The sequence below is a fragment of the Chiloscyllium punctatum genome, chromosome 40 (genome assembly GCF_047496795.1).
Source record: "Chiloscyllium punctatum isolate Juve2018m chromosome 40, sChiPun1.3, whole genome shotgun sequence".
Classification (NCBI taxonomy): Eukaryota; Metazoa; Chordata; class Chondrichthyes; order Orectolobiformes; family Hemiscylliidae; genus Chiloscyllium; species Chiloscyllium punctatum.
In genome coordinates this window covers 5738629-5753119 of record NC_092778.1, presented here as the reverse complement: position 1 = coordinate 5753119, position 14491 = coordinate 5738629, and the positions used below count along the sequence as shown (strand labels likewise).

General features: G+C 44.5%; 1 protein-coding gene across 2 annotated transcripts in view; it reads right to left on the bottom strand.

Moving 5' to 3' along the window:
• Positions 1 to 14491, bottom strand: part of micall2a (mical-like 2a) — a 91887-nt gene that overhangs the window by 36273 nt on the left and 41123 nt on the right. For both annotated transcript variants that reach the window (XM_072559253.1, XM_072559251.1), the window contains exons 4-6: positions 9163 to 9308; positions 7906 to 8048; positions 4070 to 5037 (exon numbers count right to left, since the gene is read on the bottom strand). In XM_072559253.1, the coding sequence (XP_072415354.1) occupies positions 4070 to 5037; positions 7906 to 8048; positions 9163 to 9308 (1257 nt within the window). The remainder of the gene's footprint in view (positions 1 to 4069; positions 5038 to 7905; positions 8049 to 9162; positions 9309 to 14491) is intronic.

Genomic DNA, 14491 nt, shown 5'->3' with positions numbered 1-14491 from the left:
TTCCCATTTGTTCTTCATCCACTTTTCTCAAAAGCATCATTGGATCGAGATGAGGAATGGGAACCCCACTTATTATCTCTCTCTCTCTCTAGCATAGAGACACCAAAGAAATCTGTTGTCCAACATCCTTTAAGTTCTACAACTGTCATTCTAAGGGCAGTATTCAGAGGCAACAGAAATCTAGACTGTCAACTAGACAACCATAAGAACTCCATCTGTTTTTTTGCTGAGGTCACAACCCTAAGGCAAATCAGGCATTTAATTAGACAGAGGGGGTCCTTTGCCTGGATGGAAACAGAATGTGAAAGCTCCACCCACTGGGTGCTGCCAGCCAATCAAAGGCCTGCAGCTCTTCCTTGATCAGCAGCCCCAACTGAGGAGATTGTGGCTGCTAAGAGTACTGCAACTAAGACCCAGAATTATCTGTGAATCAGGCAAGTATAACAGATGGCTGGAAGGTGATGTTTGAGATGGGAATGGTAGGGTAGAAGACAAGGGGACTGGCATAGTTCTCAGCAGCACTAAATCCTCCTCACTCAACTCTCTCTCTTCCTATATATTAATTGGGAAGAGTTTTTGAACAAGGAGGTACCCTCAACCACCAGAGGGCAGTGGTTGGTGTTTGGGCTTCCCCCTATTCCAAGTACCCTGGCTAGCTCTGGATGAATAACTGCAGCAATGGGATGAGGCCCTTGAGAGCCTCAATTGTTGGATGGGTAGGAAAGCAGTTCACAAGCCTTTTCATGACAGAATTAATCAGTGTAATGATGAAAAGCTGGCAGGGGCCCAACATTATCCTCCCACAATCAATGCCCCCCCCACCCCCTCCCCCACAGAATAGGGCAGTTACATTTGAGCATAAGTGTCAGTTCTGGCTCATGTGATAGCTCTCTGAGTTAGAAGGTTGTAGGTTCAAATCTTAGTCCAGGGACACAAGTAAACTCCAGGCAGCAATCAATTGTTGCAGAGATATTTCCTCTCTCAGTTAAATGCTCAAGGTCCAACAACCATGTATTCAAAGAAGTGGGCAGTCCAACTGTCAATATTTATTCTTCAATTGATGTTGTTTTATATCTCATAAAACAAAATGCCCTCCTGTTTGTGGGAGCTTGCGTTGTGCAGATTTGCTGCCAGATTTCCTGTATTACAGTAGTGACAACGCTTCAGAAGTACTTCTCTGGCTGTAGAGTGATTTTAATTGTCCTGAGGTCATGGAGGGCATTGTTGAAGTGCAAGTCTTTCTTGGTTCTCTACTTTACAGCCACTTTTAAAGTTGAACAGTGTATGGAGTTATTTGGGACACAAAGATCATGAGTGCATGCAGGACCACACACAGTAGCAGTGACCATCAGTGCAGATAAACATCACAGGTCAGCTGCTTAACAGTTAGACACAGAGGTATCACAAAAGTATAAAACCTGACTGGATCACAAAATAGTACTTAAAAGACCAGATGACTAGCCAAGTCATTTACAGAGCAGCTAAATGTCATAAAATAAGATAAAGAACAGACATTCCATGGGATTATAGACTGAATCAGTGCCAAATCACTGAACATTTAACAGGTTAATCATTTTGACTGTCCTTCCCACACTTCAAGAATTGGTTACTCAACATACCAATCCTTAGAGTGTTATATCCTCCCAGGCCAATTTAAAAGCAAATAGATTCCTCAGCTGCAATTGAAAAATCCTTGACTGTGAATAAAACATCTCCCCCATCTTCAATATATTTAAAACCAATAACCCAAGTGTTCAAAGATACATTTTAGAAGGATTCTTTTTAATGCCCATATGTTTGATAGGATTGCCTCACAGCAGGTCTGGAAAATTCAATTATTAATTCCTAGAAACTACAAAAAAATCTCGGAGGACTGAGAATCTTTTCCTGTTCATGGCATCCTTACATTCTTGCAGGAGTGGGGGATTTTTTTTTCCTTAAGATTGTACATTCTTACCAAAAACATCATCAAAAGCAATTCACAATAATTTAGATAAGGATTTTAAAAAAATTGAACCTCCTTTTGAAAAGGAGGCAAGTGGTTGTTTCGGTTCAACAAGTTTTCTACCTCTTTAGGGAAAGGGTTGGCACATGAGAAGCATGTGCCAGTGAAGAGTTAACTCGTGACAGTGGAACGTTTACCAAGTACCAAGTCATACTACTTCCACAGAAATGATCTGACTGGGCTCCTATCCAAAGGCAGTTTGAATCAGCCAAACCTGCAGAGGAGCCATTGCACAGCCAAGCCAGAGCATAGCCTAACATGATTTGGAACAGCCAGCAGGGAAAGACACGGCCTTGTCCATCTATTGCCTAATTCCTGGACTAGTTCATTATAAACCCAATGCCCAGAAAAGATTTACCAGAATATTGCAGGGAATGGAGGGTTTGGGTAATAAACATCGGCTGGACAGGCTGGGACTGTTTTCACTGCAGTGTAGGTGGTTGAGGGGTGTCCTTAGAGATTTATAAAATCATGAGGGTCACAGGTAAGGTGAATGACAAGGGTCTTTTCCCTAGGCTGGGGGAGGTCAAAACTAGGGGCTATATTTTTAAGTGAGTGGAGAAAGCATTAAAAAGCACATGAGCGTCAACCTTTTTTTTTACATAGAGAGTGGTTTGAATGTGGAATGAACTGCCAAAGGAAGTGGTAGATGCAGGTCCAGTTATAACATCTAAAAGACATTTTGATAAGCACATGAATAGGAAAGGTTTGGAGGGATATGGGCCAAATGCAGGCAAGTGGGACTAGTTTAGGTTGGGGACATGGTCAGTGTGGACTGGTTGGTCCGAAGGGTCTGTTTCCATGCTGTTTGACTCTGTAACACTATAACACCTCTCCACCAGCCCAAATACTGCCCCATGCCCCAGGGGGCCAACAATCCCTGCCAAATATTTCCTCTATTCTTGGAATCTAACACCCAACCCCTAACCTGGACCCCAACCTATTATTTCTTGTTCCAGATCTATGCCCTCTCCGCACGGCTCTGGTTTTAATCCCTCCCACATTAGATCGGACAACTCTATCCCGCTGTAAGAACTGGCAGCACCATTCCCCCTCCTTTCAGCACCTTAACCCCTCCCCACCCCACCAACAGCCCCAGGGCCAAAAGCTTCTCCCTCCCCGCAAGTACCAGTACTGCCACCCACTGGCCTATCCTAAACTCTGCACTTATCTAGCCCCCCTCGCCATCTTGCATTCTGGAATGTCCGGCATCCTACCTACCTGACACTATAAGCTTACCCACCAGGCATCCTACAATGCCCACCCACCTGGCACTGAATGGCAGTCTGTCAGCAGCTGTCAGCGTGGCTGTCTGGGATTTTGGACCTTTATGTTTCAGAATACAGCAGCTGATTGCTGTGAGAAAGTCGGAGGGGGGCACAATTTACCTTCCTGCCAAGTGGAATGGAAGTACAGCCCTGCGATTCTGAAGGAGCTCTGATCAAATCTCCTGTCAGATATGTGGAGTTCTTTCATTGTATAAAACACCATGCAGTGGCAGCGTGTGAGAGATCACTGGTCCTTGGAAAATTCAAGCCCAACACGACTAAACCTCCCACTGACTTGCTCGACTTCATTGAGGAGAATGCAAGCTTTCGTTAATCACACCACTTAAATCAAATTAGATTCGATTAAATACTTTCCAATAACTCAGTTATGTAGGATAAAATGGCAGCTAACTGTTCCCAGTCAATGCCACAAACAACAATAACAGATATGATTGATTAAGACATGTGGTTTGAGAGATGGACATTGTCCATGACAAGGGAAGTGTATTCCTCTGCTCTTCAAATAGCTCCCAGGGATATGGATATTTCATTACATTACACTACATAAATGCAAAGTTGTTATACATTAACCTGAACATGCAGGTCTCAGCATTACACCTCATGGAAAGAGGGCAGGCTGACTTTGTGACACCACCTCAGCGCCCTGTCTGACTGCGAGATTAGGTGCTGTGTCCATGTTAAGGATAGCAGAGCTGACTGTCAGCCAGTGGGTGGTGGCATGTGAAGCTGCAGCTACCTCAGAGAGTGAACATGCCGGTGTAGCCAGAGAACTAACCTTTACTGGTTGTCTGCTGGGTCAAAGTTGATCCGCGACCCGTTGCTTCATTCATGCTGGCAGCTCGGTTTAATGTGCCTCGTGAGGAACTTCCTGTTGAAGGACTGAGCACAGCCTCAGGGCTGGCAACACCTTTTGTGAGAACAGGACGGGATGGTAGTTCCAAAGCAGATGTCGGTCTCCATTTGGAGGCTTTGTCCTGTGGATTGCTGGGCTCGCCCCTTTGCTCTGGTGACGTAGATTGCCTGGTTCCTGCCTGGACATTTTTCTGGTCACTTACGTTCAGAGTTATAGTCTTGGTGGTCTGGTGATTCATGGGCTGTGTTCCTGAAGGCTTGTCCATGTGAAACCGGGAAGACGAGGTGACACCTTGGTTTAGGTTGTTATTCTTGTCAAAGGGCAAATTCTTCTGCAGGACCAAGCGTGCCTTGTCTTTGTCCATGTCCGAACTGGACCTGGTGGTTGCAGTCGGACTCTTCAACACGTTGGTGCCCTGCTGGTTTCCAGGCGACCGAGGCCTCTGTGTTATCGTTTCTGCACCACCATACTGCCCTCGCACAGAATCGGGGGTACGCAGTGCGCTTGCTGGAGATCCCAAATCAGACAAAGGCGGCTTTTCCGGTGTCCCCGAACTCATAAACTTTTGCCTTGCAGCCTGCATTCTCTCCGCGTGAGTGCCCCCTGGTTTGAAAGCTGTTGACGAGACCTCCGCCTGCCTGGGGGTGTTTGTCACTGCAGTGGGGCTGGTCACGTGGCCCACCACCGGCTTGTGGACTGTTGGCACTGACTCATCCGCCTTGGGGCTGGGCTTTTGTAACTTGGAGCTAACAAAGCTGCTGCTGCTGCTGCTGCTGCTGTTGTTGTTGTTCCCACCAACATTGGCTTGGTGGTTGGTGCAGATGAAAGTCCCGGGTATCGGCCCAGTCTTGTATGCACCAGCCATGAGGGTATTGGAGCACTGCTTGCACCTGTGGCAGGTGAGAAGGATAAAGAAAAATGCAGAAAAATGAACCCTTGAACAAAGAGCATGACTGGTAGTTTTAAAGCTTGATTAACACATTAACAGTACATAATGAGGCTAGATGGAGAGCCCAGACGTCTATTCAAGTACTGAAATAGCTGTTTGGCTGCCCTGGGTCTTTGGTTTAATCTGTCAATTGCACAAAGTATGTTTATACAAGATAAAGAGATTTTGGTGTTTACAGTGTCTGTGACTGATACTTTAAAGGGTATGGACAACTGGAACTTTTATTGGTCTGTAGTCAATTAAGATTTTTTTTTGTTTAAGAAAATGGAATGTTCTGAATGAATTAGAAAGTTTTTTTTGAAAACACATTCTACTGTCAGTATCTGGGTTCCTGATTCAACACAGAATAATTGTGAATTGGAATAAAGACATCACAGCTTGGCACAGAGTGTATGAGAATCCATGGAGAAGCAGGTGAGAGCATGAGGTTTCATGGATGGGAAAGGTGTAGTGTTTCGGGTGAGAGAGTACCAGAGATGAGGGCCAAACGGGCCTTACTGCTTGGACGTGGTCCCACATATGCAAGGTGGACCTTTAGAGAGGATGCCTTCCATACCCCAACCCTGTAGCAGGTACTGAACTCTTGCTCACATCTGCACCACACCCGAAACAAAAATCTGTCTGAGCAGGCACTTTCTCCTGAGGCAAACACGCAAGCAAGCCAGGAAATTGCCCAACTTCCTTTACCCTGCTGCTAACATGAGAAAACATGATAATGACAGTACTCCAAATAACTGGCTGTAAAGCACTTTGAGCTGCCTCAAGGATGTCAAAGGTCCGATTGTATCATTACAATTTTAGACCTGCGTAGAATTCCTGTCAACTTTCCAACATTGTAAATCCTTTTGACCACATCTATAGTTGAAATGTGCCACACTGTAGTTAAAGCTTCTCAACAGAGTAGGAATTGTCGAGTCATTGGGAAAATCACCTTTTACAGAGGTAGATCCTATTCCAAGTATGAACAATGTGATCTATCTCGGAAAACATTAATAACATTATAACTTTAAAATGCCAACTACGTTATTGGGAACCTGAACTTTTGCAAAGGCAGAATAGGGTCTCTTGTGCAACCAAGTGGCACTGGAGCCCTGACTCTAGATGTTCTGCTCTGAACATGCCTTCATTGTTGGGTGGATAATGGGCATGGGTTGTAATTTGCTCATGGTTTATGAAAGTAGCTATATATGTAAAAGTGCCTTCAAACAGAACAAATGTTCAATACTGGGTTACTTCAAACATGACTAGTGGGCTTTACCCTTTTCAGAAGAAAGTCTAAATATACCGCAGGAGACGTAAGGTAGGTTGAGGGTACTTCTAGGAGATGTCAAGTTCCCTTTGAACTTGTTAAAAGTAGACATGGGTGTGCTTAAAATGCAAATACACTCATTAGATGATCAAGCATCAAGGCTTTAAAATCTCATTTTAAAACTGAACATATAATACTTTTCAATTTAAAAAAAAATCAATGCTTGTTACTTAACTCTGGCCATTGACATTAGCCTGAGGGCTAGAATTATATGATTTATCATTATCACAGTGGGATACCTGTCAGTTTGCAGTTTGATTGGCAACTCTAAATGTTGTCACATCTTTGATATGGAGCTGCACAATTACTTACTTATAAAAGTGTTTATTTAGTTTGAAGAAATGCAAATATAGTAATTGGATTTTTATGCACGAGTTTTGTTTCATGAAATTCTGTACCAGTCAGTTAAAACTTCATAGCAATTCCACGTGGGCACCAAGGTGTGCCCATGGAGGGGAATATGGTGTAAATTGGCACCAGGTTGGACATCAAAAGGCTGTTGCTTGGCAGACACAGTTTGGTATGAGTTGGCAGAGTTGATATGAGGGCTACTACGGGTTTTGGAGCGGTGTACAGGGGAATGGGTTGGCTTGGATGGGACATGGGGAGTGTATGGAGGGAGAAAGGCTGGGAGGGCTGTTTTTTGTGTGTTTCTTTTTACAACTGGAACTATGTCCTGTATCCCCATGGTCTTTGCAACAGCCCACCATGGCACTCAGCGGCCCTTGTGGCTGCCTCTGAACTCTTCCCATAAGTGCCCAGCCAAGGTCCAGTTAAGGTCCGCATTCCGCCCAAGAATCAAAACAGGAAAGTCAGAGGTACCTTCTCCTGAGTGCTATTTGCTCAGCCTGGATTTTTCTGGATCCATGCCTTCCACTAACAGAAGTCTGACCTAGGTCTCCTTTTATGTTGTAAGACTTCTATGATTTTGTAATTCTGTTGCCACATATACCACCTTGCAGGCAGTGATTTTTGATTACTTATTGTGTACACAATCTCTTCCTCACAGTCCTCACCTCTTGTCCTAAACCCTAACTTTGTACCCCCTGGACCTTGTGTATTGAGCTAATGGGATCCCAAGCGAGTCATAATCTTGTATATTTCTATCAAATCTTCCCTCAACCATCTTTGCTATGACCCCAGCCTTTCCACCCCAACAATTAAAAAGATGCACCTTTGGAGATATTCTGGTAAATGCCCTCTACACCCTGTCACGGGCATTCACATCCTTCCTGAAGTTTAATGACCACAACTGGATTATCCTTTATACTTCTTCTCAGTCTTACTCTTCTCCCCTTAGCCACGACATTAACTGGCAATATTTAAGACCCAGCAACATAAGGAGACACTAGGACAGATTTGGTCACAGAGGTAGATTTTAAGATGTGTCTTAAATTAGGATGGCAAGATCAAGAAGTGGAGGGATTTAGGGGGAGACTAGAAGGGCTTGGGACCTCAGCAGCTGAAGGCAAAGGCAACACATTCACTCTTATATCTCACCTGAAACAGTTCCTGTGATAGAGTTTCCCATCTACTAAGTACCGCTGAACCAACAGAACGTTTTTTTTGCAGATGGCACAGCTACTGGACAATGTCCCTGATTTATTGGATCTGGCACCAGCATCAGCAGCAGGAACTTTGTTCTAGAAGAAGGGAAAAGTGTACAATTATTTTGCTCTCATTTCTCCATCTAACCAAGAATGGTTCACAAGAGTCCTCCACCAATTCTAATGCCAACTTGCTACAGTGACCAGATGCAATAATCATTCCTCAGATGGCGCTCCACAGAGATGGACAGCTGGTGAATCTTGAATGGAGCAGCCCAGTGTGTGATTTGTAACTCTCCCACAAAGGGTGGCACGGTGGCTAAGTGGTTAGCACTGCCGCCTCACAGCACCATGGACCTATTCAATTCCAGCCTCAGGAGACTGTACGGAGTTTGCATATTCTCCCCATGTCTGCATGGGTTTTTTCTGAGTGCTCTGGTTTCCTCCCACAATCCAAAGATGTGCCTTTTAAGTAAGTTGGCCACACTAAATTGCCCATAGTGTTCAGGGAAGTGTAGGTTAGGTACATTAGTCAGGGGAAAAGTGTTGGGGAGGGGAATGGGTCTGGGTGGGTTACCCTTTGGAGGGTCAGTGTGGACTTGTTGGGCTGAAGGGCCTGTTTCCACACCATAGGGATTCTATGAAATATAAGAAAATAGTGTAGAAGGGAATAGAGCCGGGCAGAATGATTAATACTCGCTGGCAAAAACAAATGATAATGGGATAAATGAAAAAGATGGGTCTAGAGGAAGTGTAATGGGGATGGTTACAGGGAAGCCAGTTAGTTCAGTTGGCTGGATGGCTCACTTGTCAATCAGATTGCACCAATAGCATCGGGTTTGGTTTCCCCAGTTTGACTTATTCACTCAACTCAGTCATAATAATGGCCATGCATCAGCAAATAATCACCAACGATCTGCCTTTGGCAAGGAAGCAGAAAGGGAATAATAGAAATTTCACCACTTTCTGTTCCCTGACAGACACAGGTCTTCCCTTTCACACCACCCTCCCATCCCCACTTTGTGTCTCCCCGTATTTGCTTCACATTTCTCACATCTCTACACTTTCCCAGTTCTAAAGAAAGGCATTGACCTGTAATGTTAACTTTCACACTCTAAAAATGCTGCTGAGGGTTTCCATTTTTTTTAAACAATGAGTGAAAGAAAATGTACTCTACCAGTTTAATCACATCACAGAGATGACATCTTACCGTTGGTGCAACCTGAGAGGCTGGCACAGCAGTGGGAGTCACTGCGTTCTTGGGCACTTTACGTTGGGTCTCAGGAGTTGACTTCTTCCGCACAGGTTCCTCAGCTGAATCAGAAGCAGGTCTCTTGATGTGAGCCATACCACCAACTGCGAAACAGAAAAATGGTGTTAAGTTAGCATGATGGCATATTTGCCTGGATGAGTGCAGCTCCAACAACACTCAAGAGCTTGACACCATCCAAGACAAAGCAGCTCGCTTGATTGGCACCACATCCACAAGCATCCACTCCCTCCACCACTGATACTTAACAGCAGCAGCATGTACTATCTACAAGATGCATTGCAGAAATTCACCAAAGATCTTCAGACAGCACCTTCCAAACCCACAACCACCTCTATCTCGGACAAGGGCAGCAGATACATGGGAAGACCATCCCTGCAAGTTCTCCACCAGGCCAGTCACCATCCTGACTTGTAAATATATCACCATTCCTTCACTATCGCTGTGTCAAGATCCTGGAATTCCCTCCCTCATGGCCTGTGGACTGAAGCGGTTCAAAAAGGTAACTCACCACCATCTTCTCAAGGGCAACTACAGACAGGCAAAAAATGCTGGCCCAGCCCCACATCCCTCAAATGAATACTAAAAAAAAGAATTTAAAACAGAAGACCCACAGTCCTCTTCACAGGCAGTGTGGAACATTACACCTGGTGTGCTGCAGATGACTCGGTGCTTTCCATGATTCACAAGGCACATTGCTGCTTGACCCTTTCAATTGTCAAAGTCAATTAACCCTTCCCTCCCATGAACGCGGCGCGAAACACTCCAACCAAATCTCACTCCATTAACACATGGTGCACCTGGGCAGCTAGAGTGATCACAAGAAAAGCTAATGCAAAATACTTCTGAAATCTCAGTACCTCAGTGGCTGGGCAGATAGTTTTTTTAGATTAGATTACTTACAGTGTGGAAACAGGCCCTTCAGCCCAACAAGTCCACACCGCCCCGCCGAAGCGCAACCCACCCATACCCCTACCCCTACCCCTTACCTACACTAAAGACAATTTAGGATGGCCAATTCACCTCACCTGCACATTTTTTTGGACTGTGGGAGGAAACCGGAGCACCCGGAGGAAACCCACGCAGACACGGGGAGAATGTGCAAACTCCACACAGTCAGTCGCCTGAGGCGGGAATTGAACCCGGGTCTCTGGCGCTGTGAGGCAGCAGTGCTAACCACTGTGCCACCGTGCTGCCCACAAGCCTTTTTGAACCGCTTCAGTCCACAGGCCATGAGGGAGGGAATTCCAGGATTTTGTTGGGTTGTGGCACTGGACTCATAAACACAGTGTGAGAGTTCAGATCAAGATGTCAAGTTAAGACATTTAATCCAACAAATCATCAAGGATCAGCATCAGAAAATAGGATGTTAAAATCCAACTGATTTATTCACATCCTTCAGGATGCGAAATAAATATTACCATCCATCATGTGTGTCAACTATGGCTCAGTGCTCACTTCAGCAGAAGTTAGGTCTCAGATTACAGTTGATCATATTATCTAAGTTCCTAGCACAAGCTCAATGGGCAGAATGGCTATCTTCCTGTACTATTCGTCAAAACTCTAGTGTCTTGCCGAGTGAAGGTGCTATTGAAGATGCTAACTTTTGAAAGAAATGTTAATTTGCAGTCCCATTTATATTTTAAAAAGCATTTTTTCCCTTAAGTAAGGAAACCAAAACAGTTACGTGATATTCCAGATGTGACCTCACTACCAACCTATACAATGGTAGTAAAACATTCCTACTTTTGTATTCCATTCCCTTTGCAATAAGCGATAACATTCTATTTGCTTTCCACATCACCTGCTCTACCTGCATACTGAAAGGAGCAAGAGAAAGGAATATGGGAAATTTGTAATATGTTCCTGCAAATATTACTCCTTAACCACCATCACTAAAAGATGAAATAATTATTGCTCTCTGGGCGCATGGTGATGCACAAATTGTCCATGGCATTGATCTGACATGACAGTAGTGATTACACTGGTCAGAAGACAAACTGGGACATGGAAATACACTTTAAAAATCTAGATCTTTCTTTCTCCAAGCCAGACAGTTGTAAAGACAATCAGAAGAAATTCCACCTTCTTAGAGTAACCAGAGATAAGCAATAAATACAGCCTTGTCAGAATCACCCACATCCTTTTAGTGATTAAAAAACACCTTTTTCTTTCTGCACAAGCAAGGGAGGTAATTAAAGAGGTTTGGGAGGTGACTCATGTGAAGCACAAACACCAGCCTGTTCCTCGGCTGTAGACTCGATGCAATGCTATGGCAGAGGGTAGTAAACACAGATGTGTTTGAAACCACCAGCAGAAACGAATGGCAGCAGCCCATCTACCCTGCTACTCCTGTGGGATGATATCACTGTTGCATCCCAATTCTTATTCATACTAGTCATCAAACTGGTTTCCACATGCCACAAAGCTCAAACGCTGGGGCAACGTGTCCTTACAAGCTCGGGAAACACGTTCAATGTGGTGTAGCACGCTCACTGGATAGGGCCTTAAAGTGAAAGAGCAACATTCTGAAGAAGGGTCACTGAAACATTAACTCTGATTTCTCTCCACAAGTGCTGCCAGATCTGCTGAGTTTTTCCAGCAATTTCTGTTTTTGTTTTTTTGTTTCTGATTTACAGCATCTGTACTGCTGTTTGATTTTTTTGAGCAAAGATCAGGCTACTTTTAATCAAGTCATTTGCCAATGGTTACTGATTGAAATGTTATATGATGTGAACTTGGTGATGATGCTTCATTATCGCATTAGCTGTTGATACTGAACATCTGGGATTTTCGATGATTATTAACTGTTTTGCAACATCAGTCCTTCATTGTCACAGAGTCAGAATCTTAGAGCTTCCTAATGACACTGTGGGAGGACGTTCACCACAGAGACTGCAATGATTCATGAAGATGGCTCGCTAACATCTCTCAAGGGCAGCTATGATTGCCCTCCCCTTGGTCGCTATGCCCACATCCCAAATGTGAATTGAACAGCCACTTGAGCAAGGCAAGTGCCAAAACCTATTGTGCCGCTCTTGACCCCTTTGAAGATGGATTTTCCAGATAAGGAAAACTACTGATACCTATCCAAGCCCACATACTCTTACCTCTACTGCCTTCCTATAATAGAACACAGACAGGAAAACCATTAGGGTGGCCAAATCTGTTTGGGGTTCCTCTGGATGTTTTGGACCAACTGCCACAAAACAATGATTAATCCCCCCCCCCCCCCCCCCCCCACTTCCCTCCATCCCATTCCAGCCATTATCCACTCCTCATTGGAAAGCAAACAAATTATTTTTCAATTGAAATAGTCTTGGACTGTCTCTCAACCCAATGTCTTTTTAAACCAGGCTTTCAAAGAATATATACAAATTAATTAATTTTCTCCCTGATTTCACTGACAGTTCTCTCCTGGAGATCAGTCTCCAATTCTGGGACGAATGACAGTCAATGTTGCCCCTAAACCATGTGGATGTGCAGCTATGAAGCCCAAAGGCCAAATAAGCCACACAGTAGAAGTGATCGCTTTGAGATGTAAATGAGTGGCCATGCTGCAATCACAAAAGGACCACTCAGGGCATCAAGCTGGACTCCAAATGGGAAGGGTATTAAAGAGATTATTGTTGGAAACCCGAAAAACAATGCAATTTTAAACTCTCCAAACTCTGCAAACACTGTCGACATCACACACAGCAGCCCAGCAAAAACCATGTACACAGTTGAAAACAAACAGCTCCCTTTGACATCGAAATTGATGGGACATTGAGCCAGACAAGTCCCAACATGCAATACTCATATGCCAATGAGGTCACTTGTTGCCATAGTTTCAGAGCAAGGAGACCCCCACCCCATCACCCCCCACCACCCCCCAACCTCCACCTTTCACTCACCTCAGACAACAGGCCATAACTTTGTGCTGGATTTAGAAAGTCTTTATGTTTGATTTAGTTCTAACAGAAAAACAAAATTGAAAGCCACAGCAGATGAAATATGACCTCGGAGAGAAATACTGCTGGATTCTACAGGTGCCTTTACAACAGGTTGGTATTAAGAAAATGACCGTGCAAGGATGAACAGAAGGCCAGTGATCACTCTGAAACAAGCCCTTCCCTCCTGGTACAGTGGATGAAACAGAACCTGACCACATAAATTATCTGAAGATGAGCAGGGGAGCTCTCCTTGGTTTCTTGCAAAATACTTCTCCCTCAAATGAAACCAGACTGTCTGGTCATTATCACCTTGTTAATGATGGCAACTGGCTGGGAGCACATTCCAATGTAGAAGACAATGGCAACCCATTAACACTACATTTGAAACTTCATTGGCTGTCAAGTACTTTCAGACAGCCTGACGATTTGAAAGGTGCTGTAAAAATACAATTCCTCTCACTTGATGTGTTTTTGAGGCGGCCATTATCTTCCCGAGAATGCAAATTGGACTTGAGTGCAAAAATGGCGATAGGAAGCTTTGACAAGGTATTTACCAATCATTGTGCTGTGTGAAGAATTGTTGGGGAATGGGGTGGAGAGTGTGTTTTAAGAGGAGGCAGGAAGGCTGTGAAGAGTGGATGGAAGAGCAGAAATTACAGCCAGAAGAGATGCTGGCCAAAGGGGACACAGCGATTCACTCTTGAAACTTCTCATTACTGAGGAGTTGAAATAAAACAAAACAACGGAGTCAGATCAGCTTGAACAGCTACAGGCGCAGTTCAGTTATAAGGCCCCCTCAAAACAATGGACGGTTGATAATGAAGCATTGATTGCAGAATTGGCAGATGTTAATGACTGGGCTCAATTTCAACAACACAAGCCACTTGCTCTGGAAAACAGTAGCTAGCCGGTTTTGTGACAGGGTCAGATGGATTCCAGGAAAGGCCAACGTTGGTTAAGCCCCCATCACTGAGAATGCCCCCCCCAACCCCAAGGCAAACTGAGGAGATGGAGGGGGTAAAGGGAAGGATGACAGGTTACAGGAGGCCTGGGGAGCAAATCTGCCAGGGAAGAACACTCAAAAGCAGCACCCTGCTAGTCCAGAGGAGCATTGTCCTCATTGTGGCAAGGTGTTTATTTAGAGAGTTTCACTAGCTTCTCGATGGATGTTTCACTCAGGAATAGGTCAAATGCCATTGAGATGCCTCATATGTTCCTACCAGCCTCCATCATCTCCTCCGGCAGCCCACTCCACACACGTATTACCCTCTACGTGAAAGTGTTGCCCCTGAGGTACCTGTCATATATTTCCTCTCTCACCCTAAACCTATGCC